We start from the raw sequence: 27,118 nt of genomic DNA, 5'->3' as shown, positions 1-27,118 counted from the left end.
TCTGCACAACAAATGCAACAGGACCAGGTTGATGTGAGCCAGTGTGCAGCTGGGAAACAAGAATCAAATTTCAGTTCTCCACTCCCTTTACGCCTACTGTTCCAGGGCTGAGAGCAGCCTCTAAGAAAGGATTATTTTGCTTCAGCCAGAATTTGCTTAACTTGGCAGTTTTTCCACCTCCATCGCTGCAGTGTGGTCAGCCTGTGTTGTTTTTGGAATCTGTATTTAAACATGTGAGACTGAGCAGAGGTGCACCGATGTATAAAGTGTAGTTGTGGTCACTCACTGTACTGATAAAAAGAGAATGCTTACTCATTACCTTCCTTGTAGAGTCCTGACAACACAGTGCATTAACAGGGCCAATTCAAACCGCTGAGCTGATATACAAGATTTGACCTTTCAAAAGTGAATGCAAGCTTAATAGGGGGACAGCATTGGCAATATCAGCTTTTAAGGCAGATAACTGCCAGTTATCATTAGAAGTGCAGTCTGAGCACCCAAACAAACTGAACTCAGCCCTACAGCAGGAAAGTGCACCAATTATGTACCTTACTAAGAGCCTTTCAGATTGCAAAAGGGAATTCTAGTTTTATCTGGATTGGGTCAGTATGCAAGCCCAGGGGTGAAGGTGATTACTTGTGATTACTTGGATCCTGCGGTCAGCATGCCTATTGGACAGAGTATCCCCTCCGGTGGTTTTTGACGTTGAGAATTATGTTATCTTCCTTATGAAGAGATATTTTTTCCTGAAGTCTATAAACATTACATGAACTACACAAAGAGACACGTGAAGACTTTCCTATCAAGTGTGTCATTTGGTACTTGCAGAGACATTAATCCGAGTAAAATGAGTTCTGTCTCTTGATTTTTATTAAAACAAATTCAGACCACACAACTGCAAAAAAAAACAAAAAACAAAAAGGACAAAACCCAACTGGTAGTAAAGTTTACAAGTAGCTGGACAGTAAAGATGCAACAGATCAAGACATTGCTAATCTACTCTCAACACACCAATCTTATGGAAAGTTTGCACTTCACTTGAATATTTTTTTAAAACACTTTGAATAAAAAAGATCTACTTATGAAATTGGGCTGAATTGTTCGTTTTCAATATTACACTGCACAAATCCCATTAGTTCTCTGACTAATGTATAATGTAGATTAAAGTATATTACTCTGTTGCAGAGTAATATACTTAAGTGTCCCCTTTGCCTGTTCTTACTCATTTCTTCATTGTTGCCCTTTTTCATCCAATTTTAGTTGTCACCAGTTGTGCTTTTGAGCATGTCGCCAACCCGACAACCACTGAATTCTGAATTTTTCATACTACAAGTCCCACAGAGCACCAGGAGGCCTACACAATTGGAGGTTAGGTACATCCTCCTGATACTGCCTAAGAAACTCATAACAGCCCTTATGAGTCCCAGGATGTCAACAATGGAGTGACAAGGGGACCCTGGCTGACCTACCCACTCCTATCCCCCGTGGACTCAAGTCAATTTCTTCCACCAGCGTGGGCTCTCGGTTATTACCGGCCAATGGCACGGCTGGTTTCGATCCAAGGCCGAAGGGCTCAGCCTGCACTTGAAACAAGCGCTTGCGGGACCCCCATTATACTTATTCAATGAGGACTACAACTTTGAACACTATCTGTTCAGACTGATTCATTTAACCAATCAATGAACGGTTTGTTTAATATAGACCGGTCATCTTGACTTCACTTGTTTGAGTTTTCAAGCAGAACACTGTTCTATACTGACAACAAAAGTTTTTTTTCCAAATAAATATTCATCTTTATTTGCATTCACTTAAAGCTCTTTAAATATTTCTTTAATTAATGCACACAAATACAGCTACTGTTGTAAAATTTCCACAAAAGTTGTAGGGAACATACACCAGTAAGTCACAATAAAATATTTTCTTCAGGACCACGTTGTTTTCACAAAATGGCAAATTTTTCAGTTGTTCATAAACCTGCTGTGTCTCTTCTTCCCCGAAAAACAAGGGCTTTAGCAAACCACAGATAATCACAGGAAGTGATAGCCTTTTGGACTTCGCCTTTGTACATATAGTAACATCAGTTAGTGCCCTACAAATGACAAAGTACATTGACAGAAATATCTCAAGGCTTTCACTTTGTCAGTGCAAACAGAACACAAGAGATTTGCTCATAATCACACAAGCCTGTACATTTATGACAGTATCACCCTCTCAGGTCCAAACTGGAAGGAGTGCAATAGGTCCTGTCTGTGTGTGAAACACTCTCATGACACTCCATAGACCCATAGACAGACACTGTCACACATTAATGTAACTCCAAAGAGGTTCACTTGACCCACTCACTGGTCCTAGACAATCCTTGCGTGTGTCACATCTCTTTCACCATGGGCACCACTGGTACCAGAAAGAAGCACAATGCACTACAACAACCCATTTATAAAGCTAGCCTAATCCAAAATTAGTGCTGTGTGATATCAATACAACGGACTCCCCCGCCCTGTGACAGTAATGCATAATGCATTGTGATACAGTGATTCCCAGAGCCTGTCCATGCACAGATGTACTGTTGTCCAGTCTGGTCAGGATAGCAGCTCTTAATCATTTAAATATTTTTTGTACCATGTGGTGTTGTGTGGTGTCAAGACAAGGAAGGTTGAAGTTTCAACAGGAGGAGAAAGATGTAGATCACCCTGCCCTGGATCATCCAGGACAGCCAAAGGGTGTCGGGGGAGGGGAGGGGAGGGGGGTCATCCAACCATAGGAGTTGCGAAGGTCCCTGAGAGAGAGAGATAGAAGTCCAAGTTTTTCCAGGTAGGCCTGGAGGTCAGAGGTCAGGGGTCAAAGGTGAGATGGAACCGTCTGCAAGGCATCCTCTGCAGTGCGATGCACATTAACATTCTGGAAGACAGAGACAGAGATAAACCTTGTCAGCAACTGTGAGAGGCCTTTCCTTTTGGCCCAGATAGAGCCACTTCTGAGAATTCAACAGGTTCCAATGCAGCTGCTAAAAGACTGAAGTGGACCCCAGATGATTCACCTTGGCCTTACGGCATATCAAGAGCAAACTGCAGAAAACATTCAAACACTTGATCCACATTATCATGTCTTTTTCTTTTCAAAATTCCAAGTGTTCCAACAGGCAATTCTGCACACCAGGAAACATCAAAGAACACCAACTGGCACTGAAATGTTGTCAGGGAGACAAATATTCAAAATACACTGCAGAGAAAGCAAGAACAAAAGATGCATCAGAAAGAGCTCATTTACCCCATAAAAAAAATAAAGCTAAATGGGTGACAGAAAGTGGAAGACCAAAACCCCAACTAATATCGTCTCTTTTCCTGCCGTGTCAGTGAGATGTGGACTGGAACGAGACAGACAATTTTGGGTCCCAGTAATAAATCAATGACAGGTCTATTCCACGACTGCATTTCTATGTACAGAACTCCACAGAAATGACTCCGGACTCAGACACTGCTGCAGCCATGCCATGTTAACCAGGTGACAGGTAAAAATCTGAACAAAATGCACAAGGAGGTCCTTGAATTATGAAATTATCCATCTTAAATTATGAAATTAATTTCATGTCAAGCATTTCCTAGAACATCATCCTTTGCCCTTATGATCAATCCGGGGTCATTGTACCACAGTCCTAATCCTAAATATATCCATCTGTGGCCAGAACGTGTCTCATCTGCAAAGCAGGTTGTAGGCCATAAGAACATTGCACACCAATTTAAATGGAGCTTGGTGTAGACACGTCTGTGATGAATCTACAGAAATGCCAGGGGAGCACACAGTGCTGGACCGACGCTTTCTTTGCTTCACACTGTGTGATCACATTAAGAGGAGACCATTTCGTTCAATGAGCCAGATGAGTGCAGATTCAACCCTCAGCAAATTCTTACTTAGGACTGTGCAACATTGCCTGGTTAGCCTGGTCATACAATGATGAGGTCACTCTTTGGGACATCGATCTGTGCAATTTTGCAAATCTATAATGGTGTGTGGATTCACTGAAATAGTGAGAACAGTCAGTCATCCAATGGATTGTAAGAGAGAGGTCCGGTTTTTCATCTTGAGAATGCATCAGACCACAAATCATGCTGAACAGGTACTGTTTCTAAGTGTTCAAAAAGCTTCTTGACGGGGTTTTATACTTTTAGCTCTGCATGGTATCAAGTTCAAGGAGTGGGGTTCAAAGTTTCAAGTACACCGGTTTAGAATGCCTGATCTGGCGTCCTAATGCTTGACAGCTGCACATCATAATTCTAATCATAATTTAATTTTGACCAGAGAAGATCTTTTTTCAACTATCAAGTCTGTCATTCTGCTGAGTCCAGGGGAGTTCTTGTATGCTCTGCTGCCTTACTCCTCAGAAATACAGAGCAAGCTACACAGACTATCTCGAGATGCAGCACGACAGATACCCCATTTATTACAGCTAAATGTTAAGGTCTTTCTGCTTTGCAAACGCGCCGCCTCCGTTGTAAGTGTTCCGATTTGCTGACATTATGAACATTCTTAAAGGGGTGTGGTCTAAAACAGAGCATGCATAAGTAGCCCAGCACACACAACACCGGAACCACCGGAGCAAACCAGATGGAGGACAGAAGGAATATGGGAGCTGAGTATTTGGCCAATGTGGTTGTACGAAGGCTCATTTGACATCTTGTAACTTCTAGGATCCTCACCAAATAATAGTGAACAGAACAGGATGGGGGACACACAGGACAGCTTATTGTTGATTTATTATTTTTACCTGATCGTACATTATACATACACAACACCATCATGAGAGCAACACATCCTTACACCCACCCACACAAAGAACAAAAACATGACATTGAGCAGCTAAAACAAGGACTATAATATAGGGAAAGGAAATTATGCATTGGAAGCCTTCCACTCTTGAGGCATTCTGAAGTCGTTTTGTTACAAGATAAGGGAAAAAAATGGTGGGGAGGGGGGAAAAAAAAAAATCAAGGTACCCATCTGTAATTAAGACAGGATTCAGAACGCACAGCACTGGTCCCTTTTGTAATAGGATTCTGTGCGTGAAATGAATGAATTATATTGGAAGAAACAGCTCTTGTTTTGCAATATGTCCTGGGGGCCACATAAAAATGTAATTTAAAAAACAGAATTCTTTATAGTCCTCCAATTCCTGACACAGAGAATCACAAGATCACAACAAACGCATTTCAAACACACAGTCACGTGCAAATCAGAGGCACAAACACACAGACAAACCTTTAAGGACAAATGAACTGGGAAAATAAGAATATTAAAGTAAACATTTAATCAAAAACAAGACCTAAAATCTGTGTATGCAACATATGCATAGACATACAAACACAGACAAACTTGGATTTTGTGTAAGGGCTCTTAAATGCATACTGTAGTGTGCTGGGAATTCTCACTGTAAAAATAAACAATATGTTCAAAGTCTTTTGAATTCAGTGTAACAAACCTGATAAGCCCATAATCTACACATAATATAAACATAAAATCTCAAATATTCAAAAGTTTAGCTGCTGCCTTTGTATTTATTATATACATATGTGAAAACCAACATAAATAGGAGAAAACACTTCACACCGCAGTAGCAGTGTAAACCATCTATGAACTGGATTCCAGCTGATCATTTCTGCACACCTGAGACGTGCAGATACTCAAACGATACTCAAATTTCCTGACACCAGGACTGAGTTCATCATGCAAACACTGAACAACAGGTTTCACAGCAGTGCAGATGGAAGGTGAAGTCCAACACTGGAGGTAACAAGTGAGCTCTAGACTCTCACCAGGAACTGTGATATTTGTGACTACTGAACTCAAGCCCTGACCTCAGGAAACATCACAGAAAAATAAAAGGAAAGTGACTGAGGATTGGATGGTCTGATAAAAAAAAAAAAAAAAGAGAGAGAGGCTCCCTCATTGATGGGTGGGGACCGTGATCAGAGCCTCTTGCGCCATGCGGGTGATGTTTACATTCTGCACAACGACAAGAACACAGGGTGTCACATCCATCCAACATCTGCACGCCATGGCTCACACACACACACACCAGCCTGGGACGACAACAGAAACGGCAGGAAGCTGAAATACTGAAGCTTTACTGAAATAAAGCTAGCCATCTAAATAAAAAAGTGGAATAAGCCAAACCTCATAAAAAGGGCCTCACATAACAGGCAGTAAAATGGGCAGCAAAAGCGAAAGGTAAAGGACCCCTCTGGATGCCCTATTAGTCTTGGTCTTATTGGTTATGCCTCTCATTATAACAAGCATTGAACAGAACCATATCTTTGGCAACGGACAAACAAAAACATAACCACTAACCTCTCATTGAACATGGTCCTGTCATGACCAAGCTAACAAAATAATTCATCCAATCTGTTTTCCTTCAATGGTATTCACATTTTCAGACCACAGACACTCTCTACGACTCTCTTGTAAACATACAACAGTAAAAATCAGGTTCCCAAGAGAGTTAATTAGGCTGAAAAGAACACTGTGCCTTCCCTACATGCTACAGTGTAAACACTGTCAACCTAATCTCCTCCACCCTGTGTGCATGGTTTCCCAGCCTGCACTGCACTGTAAACAATGCGCGCCTGGCAACACCTGGCACTATACATGATATACTAAAAAGCCAGGGGAATCAAATCCACTGTGCAGATGAGTATGTCCACACGTACCTCTGGTTTCTCTCTGTGAGTGTTCACTGCTTCCACATTCAAGCAGATGGACTCAACCTTGCAGCCTGCGGGCACAAGTTGGTGAAGGTGGGAGTCAGACAGAGGTCAAACAGGAGTTCACTGTGGAATGGGCTGGCTGGTGGTGAAGCCATAAATGCGACCGGGTAAACTGATGTAAATGTGCTCTATTCACGAACCACTGGAGCCAGGTATATTATTTTTTATATATATATATATATATATATATATATATATATATATATATATATATATATATATATATGTATGTATGTGCTGGAAAGCATCAACCCCCTCTTATGAGAATGGCAACCAAAACCAGAGGGTGTAAAACTGATTTGTACAGCCAGCTAGACACACACAGCCAGCTATTCTTTTGCCATAGCTAAGGGAAAGCATGTCCATCAAGGAATATTCAGAAGAGCAGCATGGATATGGTTTGTGTAAGCCACAGCAAAACAACTTTCTGGTATTTCGTCGGTTTTGAATTTTTAATTAATCGACATTATAAATTAATACATGTAATACTGCTGAGAGTTGAGACTATTCCTGTACGAAGAGACACTTACCGTAAGCAACCGGAGTCAGTTTTAGTACCGCGTGCAAAGGGCACTTCAAGTAAGGCAACTCCTCTGTTGAACAAAAAGAGAATAAACAAGAATGAACCAAGGAGCAACCCAGTACTTATGGTGTGCATGGCACCCACAAGTTCTGTGATGGCACCATGCATATTTACTGAAGCAAATTACTTTGTTCAAAGGGTATAATAGCAGTATCTTACCTAAGAATTCAACCCTCAGCCTTTGAGTTAGGAGCCCTGCTCCTTACCACTACACCAAACTGTGGCCTACATTACATTTATTAGAGCTAAGCTGGAAAAACAAGGCTGTATTACGAAGGTAGGAAACTATGCCTTTCAGGGCCAGGATGGATCCTGCTACACAGACACTAGTGAGCAGCTCAGGTGTTTAAACGCTTAAAATGTTGCTGGTCCAAACCCGCCTAAGAATTAAAAACAAAACAAGATCTTGTTCCCTCTGTCTGCAATAACCAGGTGGGGAGAGGGCTGTGAAATGGGGAGTGAAGTAGCTGTCCTGGGGGGGGGGGTGCTAGGGGTATTGGGCCAGTGTGACACAGGAACCGACCTGCAGACTTGTCCAGGAAGTAAGCCAGCAGGCAGCGCATGACAGCCTGGTGACAGATGACCAGCACATTCTCCTGACGCTCAAGCTCCATGATGACAGGTTCCAGCCGCTGCACCAGGTCCTCATAGGACTGTGGGGAAACAACATGGATAAGATACAAACACAGATGCAAACACATACATGCAGACCAGGTCCTCATAGGACTGCAGACATCAGATACAGACACACACCACATCCTCATGAGACAAAACAGACATCAGACACACAGTATGGGTCAAATGCAAACCCTAAAATGTGTACACACACACACACACACACACACACACACACACACAAACAAAAGTTCCTCACAGGACTCAGCAGGGGACAGAGAGATACACAGACATAAGGTCACTTCCCCAGCAGTTCAAAACCTTGCCGAAACCTGATCGTTCATGACCCGATAGTGTCCTTTCACATTGAGAGGTGAGCTCCGGTGGCGTGACAGCCCGCCTTTCTCTCAGCAGCTACTGAAATGGAAAAACAATCCGCACCCAGGAGGCCCTGTCACGCCGCATGACCAGCGCGTGCCAAGGACGGGACGTCTGGGCGCACACACAGAGAACAGCCCGGCCGGTACCTCTGATGACCCCTCCCGTTTCTAAGTTGGAGGTAATGGGGCAAAAGGTGCCATTACTCCAGGGCAACTCTGGTTGCTGTGCATTAATGATCAATCTGAAGACAACCCAGTGCTGAGCAACCAAAGGAGCACAAACTCATTTGTAACGCCTGAATTGCCTGATATGACTACTCTTGAGCAGGTGGTCTCTGCACACACCCATCATAGTGACCGTTATCCAGGTTAATGCAGAGTAAACCCTGCAGTGTACAGTCAGCGAGCGTTGGCCACGCTGCCAGTGGACGCTAGAACTGCAGCTGCCAAAGATCGGCCATGCAAACTCAGTTCAGGATTAAGCATGAAAGGGCTCAGAGTTCAACGTGAACTTTTTACCCAGCTCCACAATACACCGAGTAATCCATTTCCATGGACGCAACTCCCTCAAAAAAAAAAAATTAAATAAATAAAACTAAAAAAAACAAAAGCTGATTTGCTGACGATATCATTCCAATCACTCACCTCTCCCTTGGGGTAGCGGTAGCGATACTTGTCCTGGTCACGCAGGGCGAACTCCAGAGGGTAGTGCTCCTGAATTTCCTCATACATCATCTCCTCACACACACCCTAGGGACAGCGAAGACGCATGTTAACACACACACACACACACGCACACACACGCACACACACGCACACACACGCACGCACACGCACGCACACGCACGCACACGCACGCACACGCACGCACACACACGCACACACACGCACACACACGCACACACACGCACACACACGGATGGATGAGGGGAGACTCAAGGGCTCACCGCATCAATCTCATTGAGTGCCTTCCACTGCTCATAAGGCACACAAAGTGCCTCAGCTGTCTGGATGGTCCTCTTCATCTGACTGGTCCAAACCTTCAGGTCTGGGATGTTCTGTTCCTGGATGAAGGACCCCAGACACTTGGCAAACTGAAGATGGAAAGAGGGAGAGAGAATCAGTGACCACTTTTCCAATGCACAATGGAATAGCTCTATAAATGTGCTTCTCATCAATGCATTCAGAGGACATACCCTTTAAAACATGTCCACTCCTTCACAGTAACACCAAATGAACATTCCAGAGTAATTTTAAGGAAAACCAAACGCACGTACGACTACAAACAAAGACAAAGACAATCAAATAATGACTGCCAAGTGAATGGCAGTTGCAACACCATGAGGCCTCATGCCCTCTGCAAATCAGCAAGAGGCGAATGGGGAGGCAAGACGGTCTGTCAGGCCCACCTCTCTGCCACGCATGGACAGCCCGGAGTCGCCCCCGATACGGCCCCTGACGTTGAGGTCACTCTCGCCGTGACGACACAGGTAGATGGAGCGGGGCGTGATGTGGATATTCATGAGGTAGTACACGATGCGGCTCTGGATGTGGTCCAGAACCCGGTTCACCAGGTACCGCCGGCCCACGTCCATGATCTTAATGTAGGACAGGTCTCTGCAGGCGGCAAGGGGGAAAGAAAATCACCCAAATGCTTAAAACTACCATTGGGTATTTCAAGATGTCCATGATTCAAGCGCAGAAACACTGCATCAACTATAATGGTCTTCCCAACTGAGAATGTTAACGTAAATTCATCAGGACAGAAATGGTTTGAATGCCAATGTTTCCCCTTAACCCATTACCATTTGTGACAGATATCCCTTTAACATGAAGAAACAAGAACTTTGAGTATTAAAGGGATATCTGTCACAAATGGTGATACTGAATAAATTATTGTAAGAGGTCTGTGGCAACTCTGTTACTCAATAAATAAATCAACCAATCTCCTCTGAGACAACAAAAAAATGATCCTCATTAAGTTTGCCATTTTTTAACTGGGTAATATTTCAAGAAAAAACAGTCAAATCAGTTACTACATCAAATAAATGAAGGGCACTGCCATACTACCTTTAGTAGTAGCAAGCTTTTATATGATTGAATTTTTCCTTTATTCTGTGCCAGACTACAGATAGTCAACTTCATGTGTGCTCCAACCACGTCAAGGACCTCATCTCACCTGTCAAGGACCTCGTCCAAGGTCTGGTAGGAGTTCTCATAGCACTTTATTCTCTTCATGAAGTCCTCTATTGCCTCCTCTGTGTTGCAGTCTGTGTAGTCTGGGCTTCCCAGCTTCACTTGCTGAAAAAACAGGATGAGGGACAGAGAGGAGATCAGTCCATAAGACACAAAATCCTCCACCTGATTGCTCTTGCATGCACTGGCATTTTGACACTGGCACTTTGTTGTTAGTGAATTATTGAACAGACACAAACATGTCACGTATATTAATCAACCAAGTACTTTGAACTTTGGTACTACACAATATCTGTAATCACAATTTACAACCCACCTCAGAATGGAACCACCAACCTGCTGCCACTACAATTATTGTTCCGACGAGTGGGAAATCATTCTTTTGTTTATAGCACACTACATTTTTACAACTTGACAAGTTATGAGAATTAAATTCGCAAAATCTTAAATGACTGTTGGTGAAGCATTAGGTTAAATTCACGCACCACAATGTTTTCTGCAATGACATCAGGGTCTTCACAGACAGACTCCACAAAAAACACCTGAGGAAAAAAGCAAGGTTCAGCTTACACCTGCACAGGGCAGTAATGATAGCTCTACCTTCACTTGCACAAAAAGAGCACAGTAGCTTTCATCTGTGCAAAGACAGAGCTACCATACCTTGTAGCCATTCTGCTCTGCAAACTTTATGATGGTGTCTCTCCTTTCTCTTGTAGTGTTTGTGGCATCAAACACCTGATTCAGACAGAGAACAATGACATCACTACACACATACTCCAAACAAGATACAACCGTACCTGTATCAATACATATATCATATATCAATACATATATATACACACAATATCATCACCCAAACATGACAATACAACCACATTGACGCCATAACACTAGAGTAAAATAGTGCTAAAAGGTCAAATAAACATGTGAATGTTCTCAAAATGTGTGCATGACAGCTTATCCATGACTCAAATTAACTGACATGTCAAAAACGAAATTAGTGTCCTGTTTGACGATTACTTCAGAAACCACCAGCTGATGGGGACAGCACCTGTAGCATGTAAGTATTGAAGGCAATATCACATTTTTTTTGTTGTGATCTTTGTTTAATAAAAAAGGAACACAAGACATAAAGCTGACACTTCACTAAAGAAGGCTTACTGTCGCAGTAATTATGCTGCAGCTGTTTACTCACCGCCACCTGCCCTCCCTCCTCTCCCAGGTACTGTCGGACATCGTTCAGTGCAGCCAGTGCACACTGCCTGCCATCAACACACAAAAAACAGGGTCAGGAGTTCTGGAGCTAACCCAATCCATCATCTTATATGGTAAATCAACATGAGGGAGGAGAGACAGACAGAGAGAACCAGAACATCTATTTATATCTACATAAATGTTGGCTGGTTTGTCCCTTAAATGTTAGTCTATGTACGTGTTACTTTTATTGCCTCAATTTTCAGTGTCCACAAAACTCATGGTGTTGTTTATGAACTGAGGAAAACGAGCCCACGCTCAAATGTGTTGGCCAAAACAAAGAGCAAACTGCAAAGTGGGAGGAGAATTAAATACGAAGCAAGGAAAAAAAGCCAGCACTCACAATTCATAAAAAACACATTTAATCACTAATGACTAAAGAGATGAAAAGGGAACCAAACGCTCACCATCTCACACCAGTCCTGTGTTACAGATATGGCTGTCACCTGTGTCACAGGTAATGTTATTACAGAGGAGCACTAAAAGCACTGTAGTGTACATTGAGCAGGGACGACTGGCCAGGAGGCAAACGTGTCTCTCTTACTTCCTTATCTTCAGGCCTTCCTCATTGTCTGGACGGAAGAACTCAAAGGACTTGTAGATTTTCACACACTCTCGCCGATACTGGCCCACATTGAACTCTGTGGAGGAAAACGGCAACCTGTTCGGAATGGTCTTCTACATTCTGACTCAACTGTCTTGACTCAAAACCAAATCAGGGTGGCTCAAATCTTGCATGAAAGTAGTTAAGTAAATATACAGGTTTTATAACATATCATGAAGGACATTTCCTCGGCATTTTAATGAGTAAGACATCAAGTCACACATACACAATAAAACAAATGCAATCAAGAAATCCCTGTATCTACAAGGAACAAGCAATAAGAAGTCTATACACCATCAGTATGTCACAATAATTGAAGGTTACTAAAAATGCATCTCAAAGATATCACACAAAAACATGTCACTGTCAAAACATTAGACTGAAAATTATAAACCTATACATTGAGGAAGCAAACAGAACTCCATAGTTATAGTTCTATTATAGTACATAATTGCAGATTTATACTGTAGTCTCCCAAATGACCATCTTTCTCTTCTCCCAAATGGGCTACCAAGCAAACATGTACCTTTGGTGGGCACACCTATCCAGTTCAGGTAGCGAGTCAGCTTCTTGGAGATGTAGGTCTTCCCTCTGGCAGGTAAGCCAACCGTGACAATGAGGGTGGGACAGTTTGTCATGCATACTGGTGAGACACAAGGAGAGAGAGAAGGGGGCTTTTACTGCTACAGACATCACAAGGACTACCATACACACACACACACGTACAGTATTTAACACTGGAGCCAGAATGAGGCAAGGAAATGTTTAAGACAGATCTAATACCTGTGCTACATCAATAATCTGCACATGGTGGTGGGGGCTCTTTCAATTGCTTTAACCTTGGGGAGAAATCCTAGCAAGACCTTGCCTATTCATTTATTTAAAAGCACTAGAACTATGAGCTGCTCTATGCAGTTCATCAGCATTCTTACACCACCATTTTACCTTGTTCTGTATTGACCCCTATCTGTTACCAAACAGTACTTCGTATTGTCCCCATCACTAAAACATTATGGCATAAGTGCTGAAATCTAACTTTAATTTCAAGTAATTTAATCCACCCCCTCGACAAAACCTACTTTCTATTCAGCTTTAACATCCATTAATTCTTTACAGGATTAGGTATCCCCTACAGTCAACTAGATGGAACAAATCCTCAAATAAACACTGAATTTTAAAAGAAAGGAAATACACTAACAGAAAAAAACAGGACAAAGGTCAACACTTCACAGACAGTACTGAATACAACTGTGGAATGCACCAAAAGCCAGAAAGCCTGGCTTCCTTCAGACTGTCTTTCTTCAATGATAATCCCACTTAACAAGGTCGATAACTGTGCAAAAGGCCACCCGCCTTTTGGCTGTACAGAATGGGTCAAAGGTAACAAGTAACAAAAGGGACTCTAATGCTCTGGGACAGAAACCAAAGCTACGCAGCTCTAACAAGGGTGTGCTCCAACCAGCCAGTTTCCACCCAGTGGTCTCAAGCAGACTGTCAGGCCACACACTGCATAACCCCCAAACCCTAGCAAACCCACCCCTCTCCCTCACCCAGTTCCTTCCAATGCACCAACGAGGCACACTGGTTGATAGACTGGAGGGACACTACAGATTGCTGCCTGAGGTGGGTTAGTAGAGGATTTCAGACTGCTCTGCAGTACTGTGTCAGGATCTTCGCACAAAATTACACAGAGCCAGACTGCTGATTCGGCAGAAAGGTTTCTGTTCCCCAGCCCTGCGGCAGGGACACCAGAAATCTCACGCTTTCAGTTTGCCTCGAGCCGGCCTTTAAGCTCTGCATTGCTACAGCGCTAATGCTGCGCAGCCGACAGCACAATTATTCTAACCCTACAACGTGATATCCGAGCAAAAGACACTGTCTGCAACGATATCTTCGCAAGCCACATTTTTCTGGTTCTCACAGATCTAACTGAAAAACCTGCACGTTCTCATTCACTTGCAACATTCCTCATTTTCACCCACATAACAAGCGGTTTTTATATACCACGTGATGGGTGATGACAAAGTGTGGAGTGAGCCTGCAGAAATGGCTGGCAATTTTCATGCAGCTTTTTAAAACACCTCGCAATACGCTACGTGAATCTTAGAGGACAGCAAAATTCGACCCAACGCGTTTCAGTTACTAATACTCTAGGTGCATTCACATGGCCCTTTTAAAGCTCTACAACTGAAGACTGGAATCGTACTTGAAGACACTGTCAGTAATAACTTGCTCTCAAGCCAGTTAGCGAAGCAAGACTAGTCCACAGAACAAGCAATGAATCTTTATGAGGTCAATTCCAAACGAAGGGTGTTCAGTGAGTTGGTAACTCGTGTTTTAGGCAACAGTCGGTGTGAGGTGCTTAATCACTTAAGTTCATTCAGATGCACCTGTTTTTCTGCTGATCACAGTAAATTATCACAGCTGCAGAAAATGCAAGGAAAATGGGTAAATAACAGCAGACCGGGGACTGTAAACTAGCTGAAAGTCAGTGCATACACACGTATCTCCTTGCAGACCACCCCGTTGCAGACGCAGGATGTAGATGGATACTCTGCTGAGATCAATACCTGCTGATGGTCTTGATGTACCAGTCTTTGTCAACCGTCAGTGGTTAGCAGGGAATCGACCCAGCAACAGCGGACAGCATTTCTACGTCACTCGCGGAAAACATTTCTACGTAGCAGCGTCAACTATCCTGCAATAACCGCCCAAATTATATACATAACAAGGAACAATTTAACGTTAATCCTGCCGGTATCCAGTGGCAGTGCTCTCTCTGACGATCAGCTGAAGTAATATCAAGTATTTCAACTGCCACCAGTTTTATATTACTATTCCAAGTAGTTTGCTTCCCAAAATGGTCAACTGCTCTAGCTAACGTTACACCTCAAAAAACTGCGATTAACGAAGTAGCACATACCACGACATGGAGCTTAGTGCGAGCTAGCCTCTAGTCAACAAGCCTCATAAAATAGGTAACCTGCAAACGATGCTTTTCTACACCTGTTTCAAAAGCACTTCCGTGAAGTTGCAAAAGCTTTGTAAACTAGCGAGCGAATAGGCGGTATATTACCAAGCGTTGGTCGAAACAGACATTTTAAAGGTAGCCTACTGTACCATGTCTACCAGCTAGCTGCAATATGACGCACACAGAGGTGCTAGTTAATTACTACATTTACGGAACATGAACAACCACATAGCTCACTAGCCACTTTTCCAAAACACAAGTCATATCCGTGTACCTCCACTAAAACTCAGGGAACAAAGGATTTTATCAGCTCTTCGAACACCGTGCAAAGCGAAATGCTGTTACTAGAAAAGGCATATCCATTCCAACACTGAACTGGCTCCATGCACATCGTTGGCCGCTTGCTTGCTCGCTGGAGACTTAATCAGACTGGTGCTATGGCCAGCTGGCCGCTTACCCTTTCTTTGAGAAATGTTTTTTTCTGGAAGGCCATTTTTGTAGGGCATCCAGATTTTCTTCAGCGGGTTCTGAGTGAGCTCTCGCGGTGACGCTACTGTTGGCCGTTCTGTGCAATCTTCCATGAGGCTCATCGTATTTAACGCACCATTTGTCCAAATCCCACTTTATAAATGGTTAGGGTGAGAACTGTTCATTACCATACCCACTACACGGATCTGGGGAATGGATCTCACATCGGTTGAGGAACGCCACAAGAAATACCTACCGTAATCTCGCGAAACTATGCGCGACTGGCAATGATGCTGCGCAAAGAGCTGACGAGATGTCACTAACACAAGGCATTAGCCATTGTATGCATTCGCTTAGCACCGCCTGTATTGTGCATATTACCGTTTCACAAAAGACGGTTTAAAACGACAGTAAACATGAATCCGATGAAGATAAATATGCCCGCTGTTTTAATTATTTCTGTCCGTGCGGTATTCTAATGTCGGTATTCTATTCACCAAACAGCATCCGACTGTCACTCTGTAGCCAGAACAACCAGACTCTGGTTCGTTAAAACAACATAGCAAATCCTTTGATAATAAATCACATATTCAAGGGTCATCCGATACGGATGCTCTTTAAATCAAAGTGTGTGAGCTAGAGATCCTATTGTTTCTGGTCTTCATTTAAACTCAACAATTGATTCCACACCTGGACTGACATAAAGGACAGGAACTTGAAACAATTATTCCAGGTATCAATCAGTCAACTGGTTGAAAGGAACCTCTAAAATCGAAATCCTTCGTAATCTCTGGGACTTAGTGCGGTCACCATAGCCGTAAACCATTTTCCTAACTTCTAAAATGCCATTCGACCTTTCAACACTGTGGGGCGCTCCGTGTCAAATCATCATTTTTGATGACAAAGTTTATGAAGTGTGTAAAGTCTGTGTCTCACAAACCAGTAAAAAGCATCCTTTGAAACAGTACAGACCTGTCCTAAAAAATAAAAATTAACTACATGTCTCAAGACGCATGATCAACTTCATAAATGTGTGGTGGCCATACAAGGTTAAAACCTAGCAGTTGCAAATTGGTGGTGATAGCTTAAGGTTATGTGCACTTAGACTGTTATTACTCCCCTTTTGGGATTGTTTCCCACAATGGCACTACAGCTCAAGGATGGCACTAATGATTCAGTATCTGTGCAGCTACTTGACCAACCTGACTGAATGCCCTTTTTGTAAGTCAGTCTGGAGAAAAGAGCATCCGCTAAATTAATAAATGTAAATGATAGTGTAATTCCATTTAACGCCTATAGAGGGCAAAACTGAAAGTGTGATGGTAACTACATATGATAAAAAAAGCTAATATTCACTCACAGTATTCATTTTTGTAATTAAACTTTACAATCCATCCTGGCTATAGTGAAAAAAACATACAGAAACACAGTGCACTCCCCCCCTCATTCTACATCAAAGCATAGCCCTCATATAACCATCCAGATTACACATATAAATGCCTTTCATACTCTTTTTAAAAAAATACAGCCTTCACATCTAATTGTAGCTCATTTACTGCTGTGATCAGAAGCGGAAATGTGATTTAAAAACATGCAGTCTATGTTTTAAGAAGCTGAGTGCCCATTTGACTGAAATGAACTGCCACTTTATTTGTTTTGACTCCACACTACTTAATACAATCCCACTTTGGCAGAGAAACCATGCCTGCGAAAGCTCCACGTGCCTAAACTCTGTAGCAGAATGCCACAGGACAACAGAGGCATCATTGTTTCAAGGAGGTTTCTTTGCCTGAAGACATTCCATGGCAATTTCTGTAAATTCAGCAGAAGAAAATTATATTGTGATATATTTAAACAACACACGTAGGTGCTGTAGGCTGTAATGTAAAAACTATGACGTATAGAGTATTGGCAATTTATACCTAATACAGTTAAGTGTACAAAAACCCGTTGTAGCAACATGCTTGGGAAATTTTGCTAACACAGACCAATTTGAAAGCACTCTTTATTATGACCAGATATTCAGCTCCTGTGTTACTCTGTCCTGTGTTGGTTCTGCTAGGTCAGACAAGGCTCTGGTGCTGTCTGTGCTCCTTTGCAAGTTATTGATTTCTTGTTTTAGACCAGAATGTTCAAAACACACCAGAAGACTGCTGCTTCAACAACAGCAGCGACAGAACCATGAATGTGAAGCATGCAGACCTGAATATCTGGTCAAATAAACAGAGTATCTGTGGTAAAATATTAATTTTCTCCATGATTTAAGTAGGTCTATATCTATATGGTTTTGTCATGTAGGTCATGGGTGCCATGAAATTTGCAAATAAAGCCACAGAAAAAACAACAACTGCTTTTATTATTTCAAACATACCACAAAATAATATATATATTTTCTGTCTGAGTTCTTTTGGTTCACACTTTAATGCTAAATGAGACTATGAGCAAAAAATGGGTGTCCCAAAAACTGAAAGAAAAGGAACTCCCAAAAGGTGCATTTAATCAAAATGGTGGATTATGTGGATTTGCACTGCTGCCAATTTCCCTTCAGTTTAGTTCAGAATAAATTGCAACAAACAACTTGAAAGTGCTTTGCCAAAATGAGCTTTCCAGTTTGTCAGGACAAAGCCTTCCTCTAAGACCAATTGTTACCTGTTTGCTAACTAGCCACTCGTGAGTGATTAAATCGAAACCCAAATGTTTGGTTCTAATGGATTTTTTTGTAGACGTGCTGTCACTGTTTTTGAAACCTCCACAATGATACTTTGTGTCTTTGATACTTCTTAGTTAATCTCTTTGACAACATATCCACAAGGTGGCAGTATTGGGTGAGAGCCCTTGACTCCAACCTGGTAAACAGCGTGTTTAGAGACCTTGTACATCAACCATAGCCTTGAGCTGTACAGTTAACCATAATAAACATCTGACTGACACAGGGTGAGATGGACAAGCACTTATTCTGTCTTCTCTTTGATTGCCTCTATTAAAACCTCCTTAAAAATCCCAAGCAGAAAAGACCGGAGAGGAGAGCGCTGTGAGGAAGACAGAATGAGGCTGAAGTGGGATTAGCGCTTCCTCGCATTAGGGTAAACAAAAGTACGTCAGCTCACTCTCTGTGTAGTAATAAACTTACTTTAGCTAAGCAGACAAGACACAGATGGACATATCCACTTCCCAACACTCTCTGAGCTGCAGTCAGTCAGCCATCTAGCAGTCAGTCAGCCTCAGTCCTCTCCCTGTTTATGTGCATGTGTAAGACATTTCTAGGGTGGGGGTGGCGCTGGAAAACAGCATGATTAAAACAGATGAAAGCAACAGTAAAAACAAATCCCACAGAATTGTTCATGGAAGGTCTCATAATTTCATTAAATATATGCAGAGAGAAGGGTCTAGGTTGCCCTTATGTGGCTAGAGGGACAGCCTTCAATGGCCCAATGGCATGCTGCAGATGGGGTGTTCTGACCCACTTTTCAGTTAATGCCACTCATCATAATGGCCTATCCCAAACCATGCTACTCTTCCCATTGAGGAGGACTGGCTCCATAAGACTTTGCAGAGTCTCTGGGTGCAAGACGAGCACTTCTCTGACTGAGAGAACATCCTACTGACAACTGACACACAAGGACCTTAGCCGATTTCTCTTGCAATTTCTCCATAGACACTGGCCATGCACGTGTCCTGCATAAGGAAACAGGCATGCGCTTCCTGTAGTTCATGCTAAAAACTCTGCACTGGAAACTCAGAGTAATTGATCCAGGGGAAAAGAAGGTGATTATAGCTGCGACAGTGGAAAAAAAAAAAAAACTGCCAGGTACTAGTGGTGTCCTGGAAAGCCAGAGTGTAAGCTGGGTATTGTTCCAACCAGTTGTGCCTACTAAACTGGTACAATGAATAATTAGTAAACTGCTGAGGTGCAATCCTAAGCCAAATGTATCACTCCATCAAAAAATGAAAAATGGGCAAAATAATTCAGCTAATTAAGTATTAAGTGCAGTGGCTTTATCTTAAAAATCAACATATACTACACATTTGATGCTCTAACTGACGCTCCTCTCCTTGCACTGCATGGCCACTGGCTGAAGCACTGCTGTCATCTGTCTAAGGCTTCATGCAGAGGCATAAATCCTCCTACTGTCCCCAGCCAACAGCTCTACAAACCTCAGGGACAAATGTATTGAAACACAGCAGCGCTGCACATCCCAGTGACATTCCCTGTCTGTTCTCGCCCCCAAGTGCTGGAGTGAGCTTCCTACAGCAGTCAGAACATTAGAGTTATTGACCATTTTCCACCTCTGATTGAAGACACACCTCTAAATACACATTTACTGGTATTTTTTTTCCTTTCTCTTTTTAACAAACAATTCTAATAATAATCCATTATTAGTTTATATTCCATTAAAATGTAGAATCAAAGTACCTGTAAATTATATACCTACACAAACGTACAGTACTCTGATGAAGTATACAAAACCCTAGATTCCTTCTAAAATGATGCAAGTTTCTTTTTCATAATGAATCAAAAATTATACGAATAAATTTGAACAAAACAAATATGCCACAGCTTTGGAAAGATTCACTGACTATGGAGTTGTCATGATATATTACATTATATTACATTACATGCATTTAGCAGATGCTCTTGTCCAGAGTGACTTCCAGCACAGTAGAGCACACTCACTAAATCATGCAGTTAGAGACACAATTCTCCTTTAGGACTAACACACAGTATTGATAGTTACACACTTCCTTGATTCAGTGCTATAAAAATGACCTCAGTTGAGTTAGTGGAGGAATGAATTAAAGGACCTTGCAGTGTCCTACTCAACATGCCTCACTCATGAGTACCAGTGATGACACTGGGAGGGACAGAGGCAAATGACACCATAAAAGCTATTTGCATATTACGTGTGAACTTCTGAAACAGAAAGATTCAAGATTCAAGAACTTTATTGTCATTGTGCAAGCGCAACGAAATTGCAAGAACATGAACTCCGCGCGCGCCGCCAGCTTGAGCATAAAGCAAATGAGGCAAAGAGAGGGGAACCTTAGTTTCTCCACCACTGGCACGTAGAATCCATTTAGCTGACACACAGCTGCCATATGCTTGAAGATCCTCACCACACATCAGGCAATGGTTGACAGACAGAATGGCCAGAATGAGAAATTCAAGTTGACAATTCTGCTTTAACAAACCCTGTTTGATATATTAGAAAGATGATCTAGCATGCTGAATCGGGATGGGCAACCACACATTAAACAGGTCAAAGTTCAGAAGCCTGAGGCAGGAAGAGAAGCCCTGCTTTCCAGGCACAGGGGAGAGCGAGTTTCAGGGGTCACAACAATCGTTTGTTTTCTGACAAACAGTGACACTATGGCTCAAACACGCCTCTGTGGAAAGTCACTGGCCAGAATCCAGGATTGTAAATAGAATGCACTTTGTGGCAGAAGGAAGAGTCGGTGGCTGAACTTGAATCGACCTGACAAGCCAAGTCAGAATCTTGCAAGATCAGACTGCTAGCTGACAGTAAATTGTGGTTGTGAAATCTACAATCAACCTCATTGACTAATTATGAGTCAGCCACATAGCCACACCCATTGAGTGAGCATGCAAAACAGTAAGAGTACAGCCTTGTAATGGTGGATGATGACAATAGCAATGGTGTTGTATACTACTGTTTATTACACTGTAATGGTACTGGGTACAGGCGCCTGGGCTGAGGGCAAGGAGGAAAAGGAAACTACTGTTCCTATTAGTCGTGACTTAACACACAGAACAGCAGTGCAGAATACATGACAAGAAATACAGGTTACCATTTCTTCCCTTAAAGGGACATGAAACAACAAATGAATCACTGACAGAGACTGGAAAGATTGGAAATGCAGAAGTGAGGACCAGCCCCTGGTTTTGAACAGCAGCGTCATGTGACCTAGCAGGAGGCCAAAGCATAGCGTATGAAGAACACCATGTGCCACATGAAAACAAGCCTCTCCCTCCCACTCCCACCATGAGAGCAGAGCAGAACTGAGCATGAAGCTGAACAGTTTAGCAAATATTTACATGGTTTGCTTGCCTACAGGGTTGAGGAGAAGGAGGCAGACTTTCAAGGAAACTTGTTTAGTTTTCTTAATGCAAGTAAAAAAAAATCAAAACAAATGTTTCAAAATATATATATTTCCAAAGATTTTTGTTTGTTTGTTTAGCAGAGGGAGGAACAGGACACTGAATCCAGTGTGCTCATCGACGTGTATAGCCGCTAAGGCTTATCTGGCTCAACAATGTCAAATTGAGTTCACAGCTTCAGACTTAATTCACATCGCATCTGTGTGAATACATTGTCAGTGTATTTTATCAACAGCATAACACTGAAAATCACAGGATTCCGCATAAGAATCAAGGAACAAACAGAAAACTTGCCGGCAGTTTTTTTTTTGTTGCCCTGGTTTACATTTTTATTTTCTGGGGTCTGTGTCAGTGTGGCGTACACTACGACTCACTACAGTCTAACAGCAATTGCAGTATGAGCTCTGTAGTAAGGTTAACATCTTTACAGCTCCTTTCCTTTGTCTAAATTCTTGTCCGCCCCCCTGCCCAGCATATTGCCAGTAGAGGCACCTTACTCTAAAGCTCTGATTGGGTATGAAGACTAGCACAGGTACATGATTCCACACAATGCTGCACACAGAACATTGCATGTCAGCCAGCAACAGTAGTGTTCTGTGTGTTTTAACAAGAGTCCCCTTTACCAATCATCATTTGAAACCTATTACCTCATTCCAAACCCCTTTCATTCTGTATCTGAAAACAGAGTCCTAATGGTGTAAGTTACTCTGGGGACTGATTCAGATTTCATCTGGTGAAAACCAGAATAGCAATACTTGGACCTTTTTAAAAAATATGTGTATTATTTGTTAGACTGTTAAGAGTTATAGGGTAGAAAGCCACTAATAGTTTGTTAATATATTTGTTAACATCCCTAATAGAAACTCTCAGAAATTACACACTGATGCTACCCAGTAGATTGTTCTTCATACAGTCTCTCCAGGAAATGTGCATACAGGCTTAAGATGGGGATAGAATGTCAACACCTGTATGATTGTATAAATGTGTCTATCCTTCCAGTCAGTGGTACATTCAAAGATCAAGGACTTACTGCAGTTCCCTTCATTAATGATTTTTTTTTACCATTGAGTTTTCCTTTTCTAAACTGTACATTAATACTTTACTATTACAGTCTTTAAAATAGCAGAAACTTTCCAACTGCAGAACAAAGGTGTGGTCTCAATCAAGGCCATGAAAGATAACACAGATTAAATAGGTGATGTGTGTAGGCAGTGTTATCCTTAGTAATTGTAGCGAAGGGCAAGAGCAGTCACCATAACTGGCCTCGAACCCGGGTCTACGGAGTACCAACCATGCCACTTTGACCATAGTGATGACACTCCATCACACTGCCCTCCCCTTCGGGAAGCGCGCCCATGTGCTTCACGCACCATGGCGTCCCTCACGAATTCTCTTGCCGTACTTTTCCCATCCCAGGGTGCCCCACTCACCAGTGCTTCACCCATCTCTGGGGTCCCTCACACACCGGGGTTAACTGAACCTGGGGGTCCCTCATACGGCTCACACACCAGGCATGCCTCTGATGGCCTCGCGGCAAGCCATCCCACTTCTGACACCATTTATAGCGAAGGGCAAGAGCAGTCACCGTAACTGGCCTCGAACCCAGGTCTACGGGGTACCAACCATGATACTTTGACCGTAGTGACGGCACTCCGTCACAGTAATGTTCTGCCACAATAAAAGTATGTTTTCACTTTCTTTGTAGACAGACACCCATGACTGGTAAATTACCATTTATAATTTTACATATTTCACATTCTGTAAACCCTCGTGGAGATAACAGGGATGTCCAAAGTGGGATTCAAACATAGGACCCTGTATCTGGCATTTTAATCATGACTCCATCGCCTGTGGTCACACGCCTGTCCCTTAGTTTCAGATGGGATTTGTGCCTCAAGTGTTTTACAAAGTATTTTGTCCAAAGACGACGTTGAATGTTAACATATGCGCACAGGAACCGAACTACAGAATTGATTAAATTAAAATGTTGTATAGAATAGCCCCGGAATACATTTCAATGTATGTATGCTGTTGTAGTTAGCGTCCAATGACACCAATCAAGCAAATGGCTTTCCAAACCATTTGTCACATATCAGGGAACTGTTGTTTAAAAAAGGAAGAGGTTGTCCGTTCCATCTTGATTTCCAGAGTGGACATCATTGTCAAGTCCAGTCTGCGGCTACATATGAAAGGAGTGCTTTGAAGATTCCTAATAAAGAAACGCATTCGTACCGACCCCACACCGCCATCGGAACAGGAAACAGAACAGCAGTGGCTAGCTAACACAATCGAAACCAAAGCAGCTTCTTTTGGTGTCGTACCTTACTGTTTGAAATTGAATCTAGCGTGCACGTATGGGTGACTTAATTCCAGCATGTCCCAGAGAGCGTACAAGGGGCTGTACATCAACGGAGAATATGAGCAGCTATATTTAGTTACCCTGTTTAACCTTGTGAACGCATAATTGTCCGTATTAGCTACCTATTTAGCTAGCCCACACTACTGTGAGTACATAAGGACATGCAATCGATAGTAAATGTCATTTATTCATCACTCAACTAAAATTAATGCAAACACGGTAGAACTGATTGCATCGTGTTTAGTATAAACATTTCGTTTGTGCTTGCGTTTCTGTCATCTCTGTAGACTATATTTCGTGGTTAGCACGTGGATTTTGTAAATAGTATTATCACATATGGTTACTAAGGTATTTAGCCACCTCGATAATAACGCGACCTCTGAACACTCACGGAGATAAACTGTTCCCGTTCAATAATACACCTTACATCATTAGATAGTCCTCAACAGGCTGCAACTCGGATCAAAGGAATGGAGCTAACTGGACACCCACCATTTCTGTACGTATGACTGCAAATTATAGTTGTGTGACGAAAAATTTACACACTCGTGTTTCTCTTTTGGGAATGAGAAACGCAATGTATCTAAGACACACTACCTATAACACAAGTGAACACCAATGCCACGATGTGTAGAAGACAGAAAACGTACCGAAACACTAGCTTGCTAGATTGTTGCAATGTAAACATGACTAGCTAAACATCAGTTCCTGCTATCCAGCTTGTCCTATCTGTTGTAATAAAACCTAGCCAATGGTATTTTGCTGTAATTTGTAAATGGTTTTTATAAAGGAAAAATATTTCTATAAGCTGTAAGCGTTCCTCTCAGTGTACCAGAGACTAGAGACGCATTTTATACACTGGATACGGCCCCAGAAAAAAATTACGACGAAATGCCAATAAAAATAAGCTTGACCTTGGCGTTGTTGGCAGTAAGGCATTGTTGCACACAAGCATCTCTCACTTGAGTCACGTTTTCCCCACATTTCGAGGGTCTTATTGTTTGTTCATACTGCGAGAAAGGTATCGCACTGTTTCAGAACATACACTGCCTACGTGCAGAGTTGTGTTTACTTCTTCCGTCTCGCACTAACCCCAGCACCGCTGTGCTGCAAATTGGTTTGCGCAAAACTGCGTCGTATTCCTAGCACAAGAAATGACAGATAACCGAAATAAAACTCAAAGCTGGGGTTCCTTACCCGTCCTGTCCAGGTTCTGTGTGTTTTTGGAACGACTGGAGCCCCTCATTATCCGGGCTTTGCAAGAGAGCTGTTCGTTCCCTGTCGTAGTGGTTGACTGTGTTGTGTGTCTGAGCGGCGCTCTTACACAGTGAATGAAGCTGGGAGTCGCTCCAGATCTCCAAAGCGTACCACAATCTTAGAAGTAGTACAACTCATTTTCGCAGGCTATTCGTAACACAAACACGCACAGAGACTGGGGTGCAGGCATACTGTTGGCTGACGAATGAGGGAAACCTCCATAAGTCACAATTATTTTCCTTTTTATTGTTTACCCAATGTATACGTTTGACATATGAACACATGTCCGACAGTCAGGCACATTTTTCAACGCACAGCTGAAAATGACACAGCTGGCCCAACCCACTGTCTTCATTGGATACAGTTGCCATGTAAAGTACAGAGTAGCTGTTATCTTAAAGATGTGAACGAAGCAAAGAATACATAAGGAGTCATATCTGTTCTTCACAAGTCGGAATCAGAATTTTTTTTCTGTTTGTTCCAAAAAGAGTGTCAGTGTGCCGATCCAACCAGTTTAGAGGAATTTAGAGGAGTTCTCTCTTATGGGCTGGCCAAAATGTCAAATCATCACGGAAAAGTAATAGGGTAAGCTCTCTTAGGAATGAACAATTAAGAATCTTCACAGGAAGATCACAAGAGAGCATTTTACAGCAAAAAGGAGGGCCAGGAATGGTGATGGTGGTTTTAATGGTTTAATTAGGAGGGATAGGTGAACAAAACAAGCAACTACAGTATGTAAGAATCACATTCAGATTTTGACCAAACCAGCTACAATCATTTATCGTCAGTAATAAAGGATACTGTCAAATTGATCTCTGGGCAATGAATTCATCAAAGGTGTGCTTGTAACATATTTACACTGCTTGTAAGGTAAGAACTCTGACAGGCCACTCAGACAAGCCAGTTTTTTTAAAGCTTTACAGAAATGCAAGTGTCACACAGAGGGAGCCGAGAGGTCAGAGGTTAATACAACAGGGCACATTCTGTGAGGGACCTGGCACCAACCAACTAGATGGACAGGAGACCCTCAGAGAAGAGGGGGCTGTGGGCCCCTTCCTGACAATGCGACTCTGAGCAACATGTGATCTATACGGGTTGTAGCTATTTCTGAACGTGTAATGATACCCTTATCAGTGCTACTTGCGATAATGGTGGTGATAGGTCAGCAGAGCCTGTCATTCCTGGTCAGGCATCAGTTGGCTGGGCTGTAGGGGGGTTGGAGGGTGTAGGCAAATGGCAGCATGAGGTTCAGCACAGTAAACAGATTCAAGAGAGAGCACCCAGGAAATAAACAGCTGGGACACTATGAGAGGAACGTCTATCATGCCCTTCCTGGTCCCTGCTGCATTCTTACTAAAGGTCAAACTGAACAGTGTCCCTCCTTCTCTCCCACACATCACAGCTGCTGGCATGCACGCACGCACACACACACACACACACACACACACACACACACACCCTTCCCCCTCAAACTACCAAGTCTGTTCCTTTCTTCCCCCTCCCCTTCCTGTGTGCTGTTCCTTCTTGGGGGATGGGGGCTGTGTCACTGAGGAAG

General features: G+C 42.6%; 1 protein-coding gene across 3 annotated transcripts; it reads right to left on the bottom strand.

Annotated features, from left to right (window-relative positions):
• Positions 1–1,962: 1,962 nt before the first annotated feature.
• Positions 1,963–25,633, bottom strand: pfkfb4a (6-phosphofructo-2-kinase/fructose-2,6-biphosphatase 4a). 3 transcript variants are annotated; one of them, XM_036531033.1, is made up of 14 exons: positions 25,504–25,633; positions 12,917–13,033; positions 12,331–12,427; positions 11,728–11,794; positions 11,193–11,267; positions 11,018–11,074; positions 10,516–10,637; positions 9,746–9,953; positions 9,284–9,430; positions 8,982–9,086; positions 7,865–7,994; positions 7,289–7,351; positions 6,702–6,766; positions 1,963–2,898 (listed from the first exon to the last, which is right to left on the bottom strand). In XM_036531033.1, the coding sequence occupies exons 1-14, from the start codon at positions 25,550–25,552 to the stop codon at positions 2,839–2,841; spliced, it is 1,362 nt and encodes a 453-aa protein (XP_036386926.1). In that variant the 5' UTR covers positions 25,553–25,633; the 3' UTR covers positions 1,963–2,838. The 3 variants fall into 3 exon arrangements, with proteins under 3 accessions (XP_036386926.1, XP_036386923.1, XP_036386924.1); XM_036531030.1 differs by lacking the exon at positions 25,504–25,633 and adding an exon at positions 15,819–16,075 and having other exon boundaries at positions 1,964–2,898; XM_036531031.1 differs by lacking the exons at positions 1,963–2,898; positions 25,504–25,633 and adding exons at positions 5,891–5,997; positions 15,819–16,075.
• Positions 25,634–27,118: the final 1,485 nt, after the last annotated feature.

The sequence above is a fragment of the Megalops cyprinoides genome, chromosome 6, assembly GCF_013368585.1.
Source record: "Megalops cyprinoides isolate fMegCyp1 chromosome 6, fMegCyp1.pri, whole genome shotgun sequence".
NCBI lineage: Eukaryota > Metazoa > Chordata > Actinopteri > Elopiformes > Megalopidae > Megalops > Megalops cyprinoides.
This window is presented reverse-complemented; position numbering and strand designations above follow the sequence as displayed.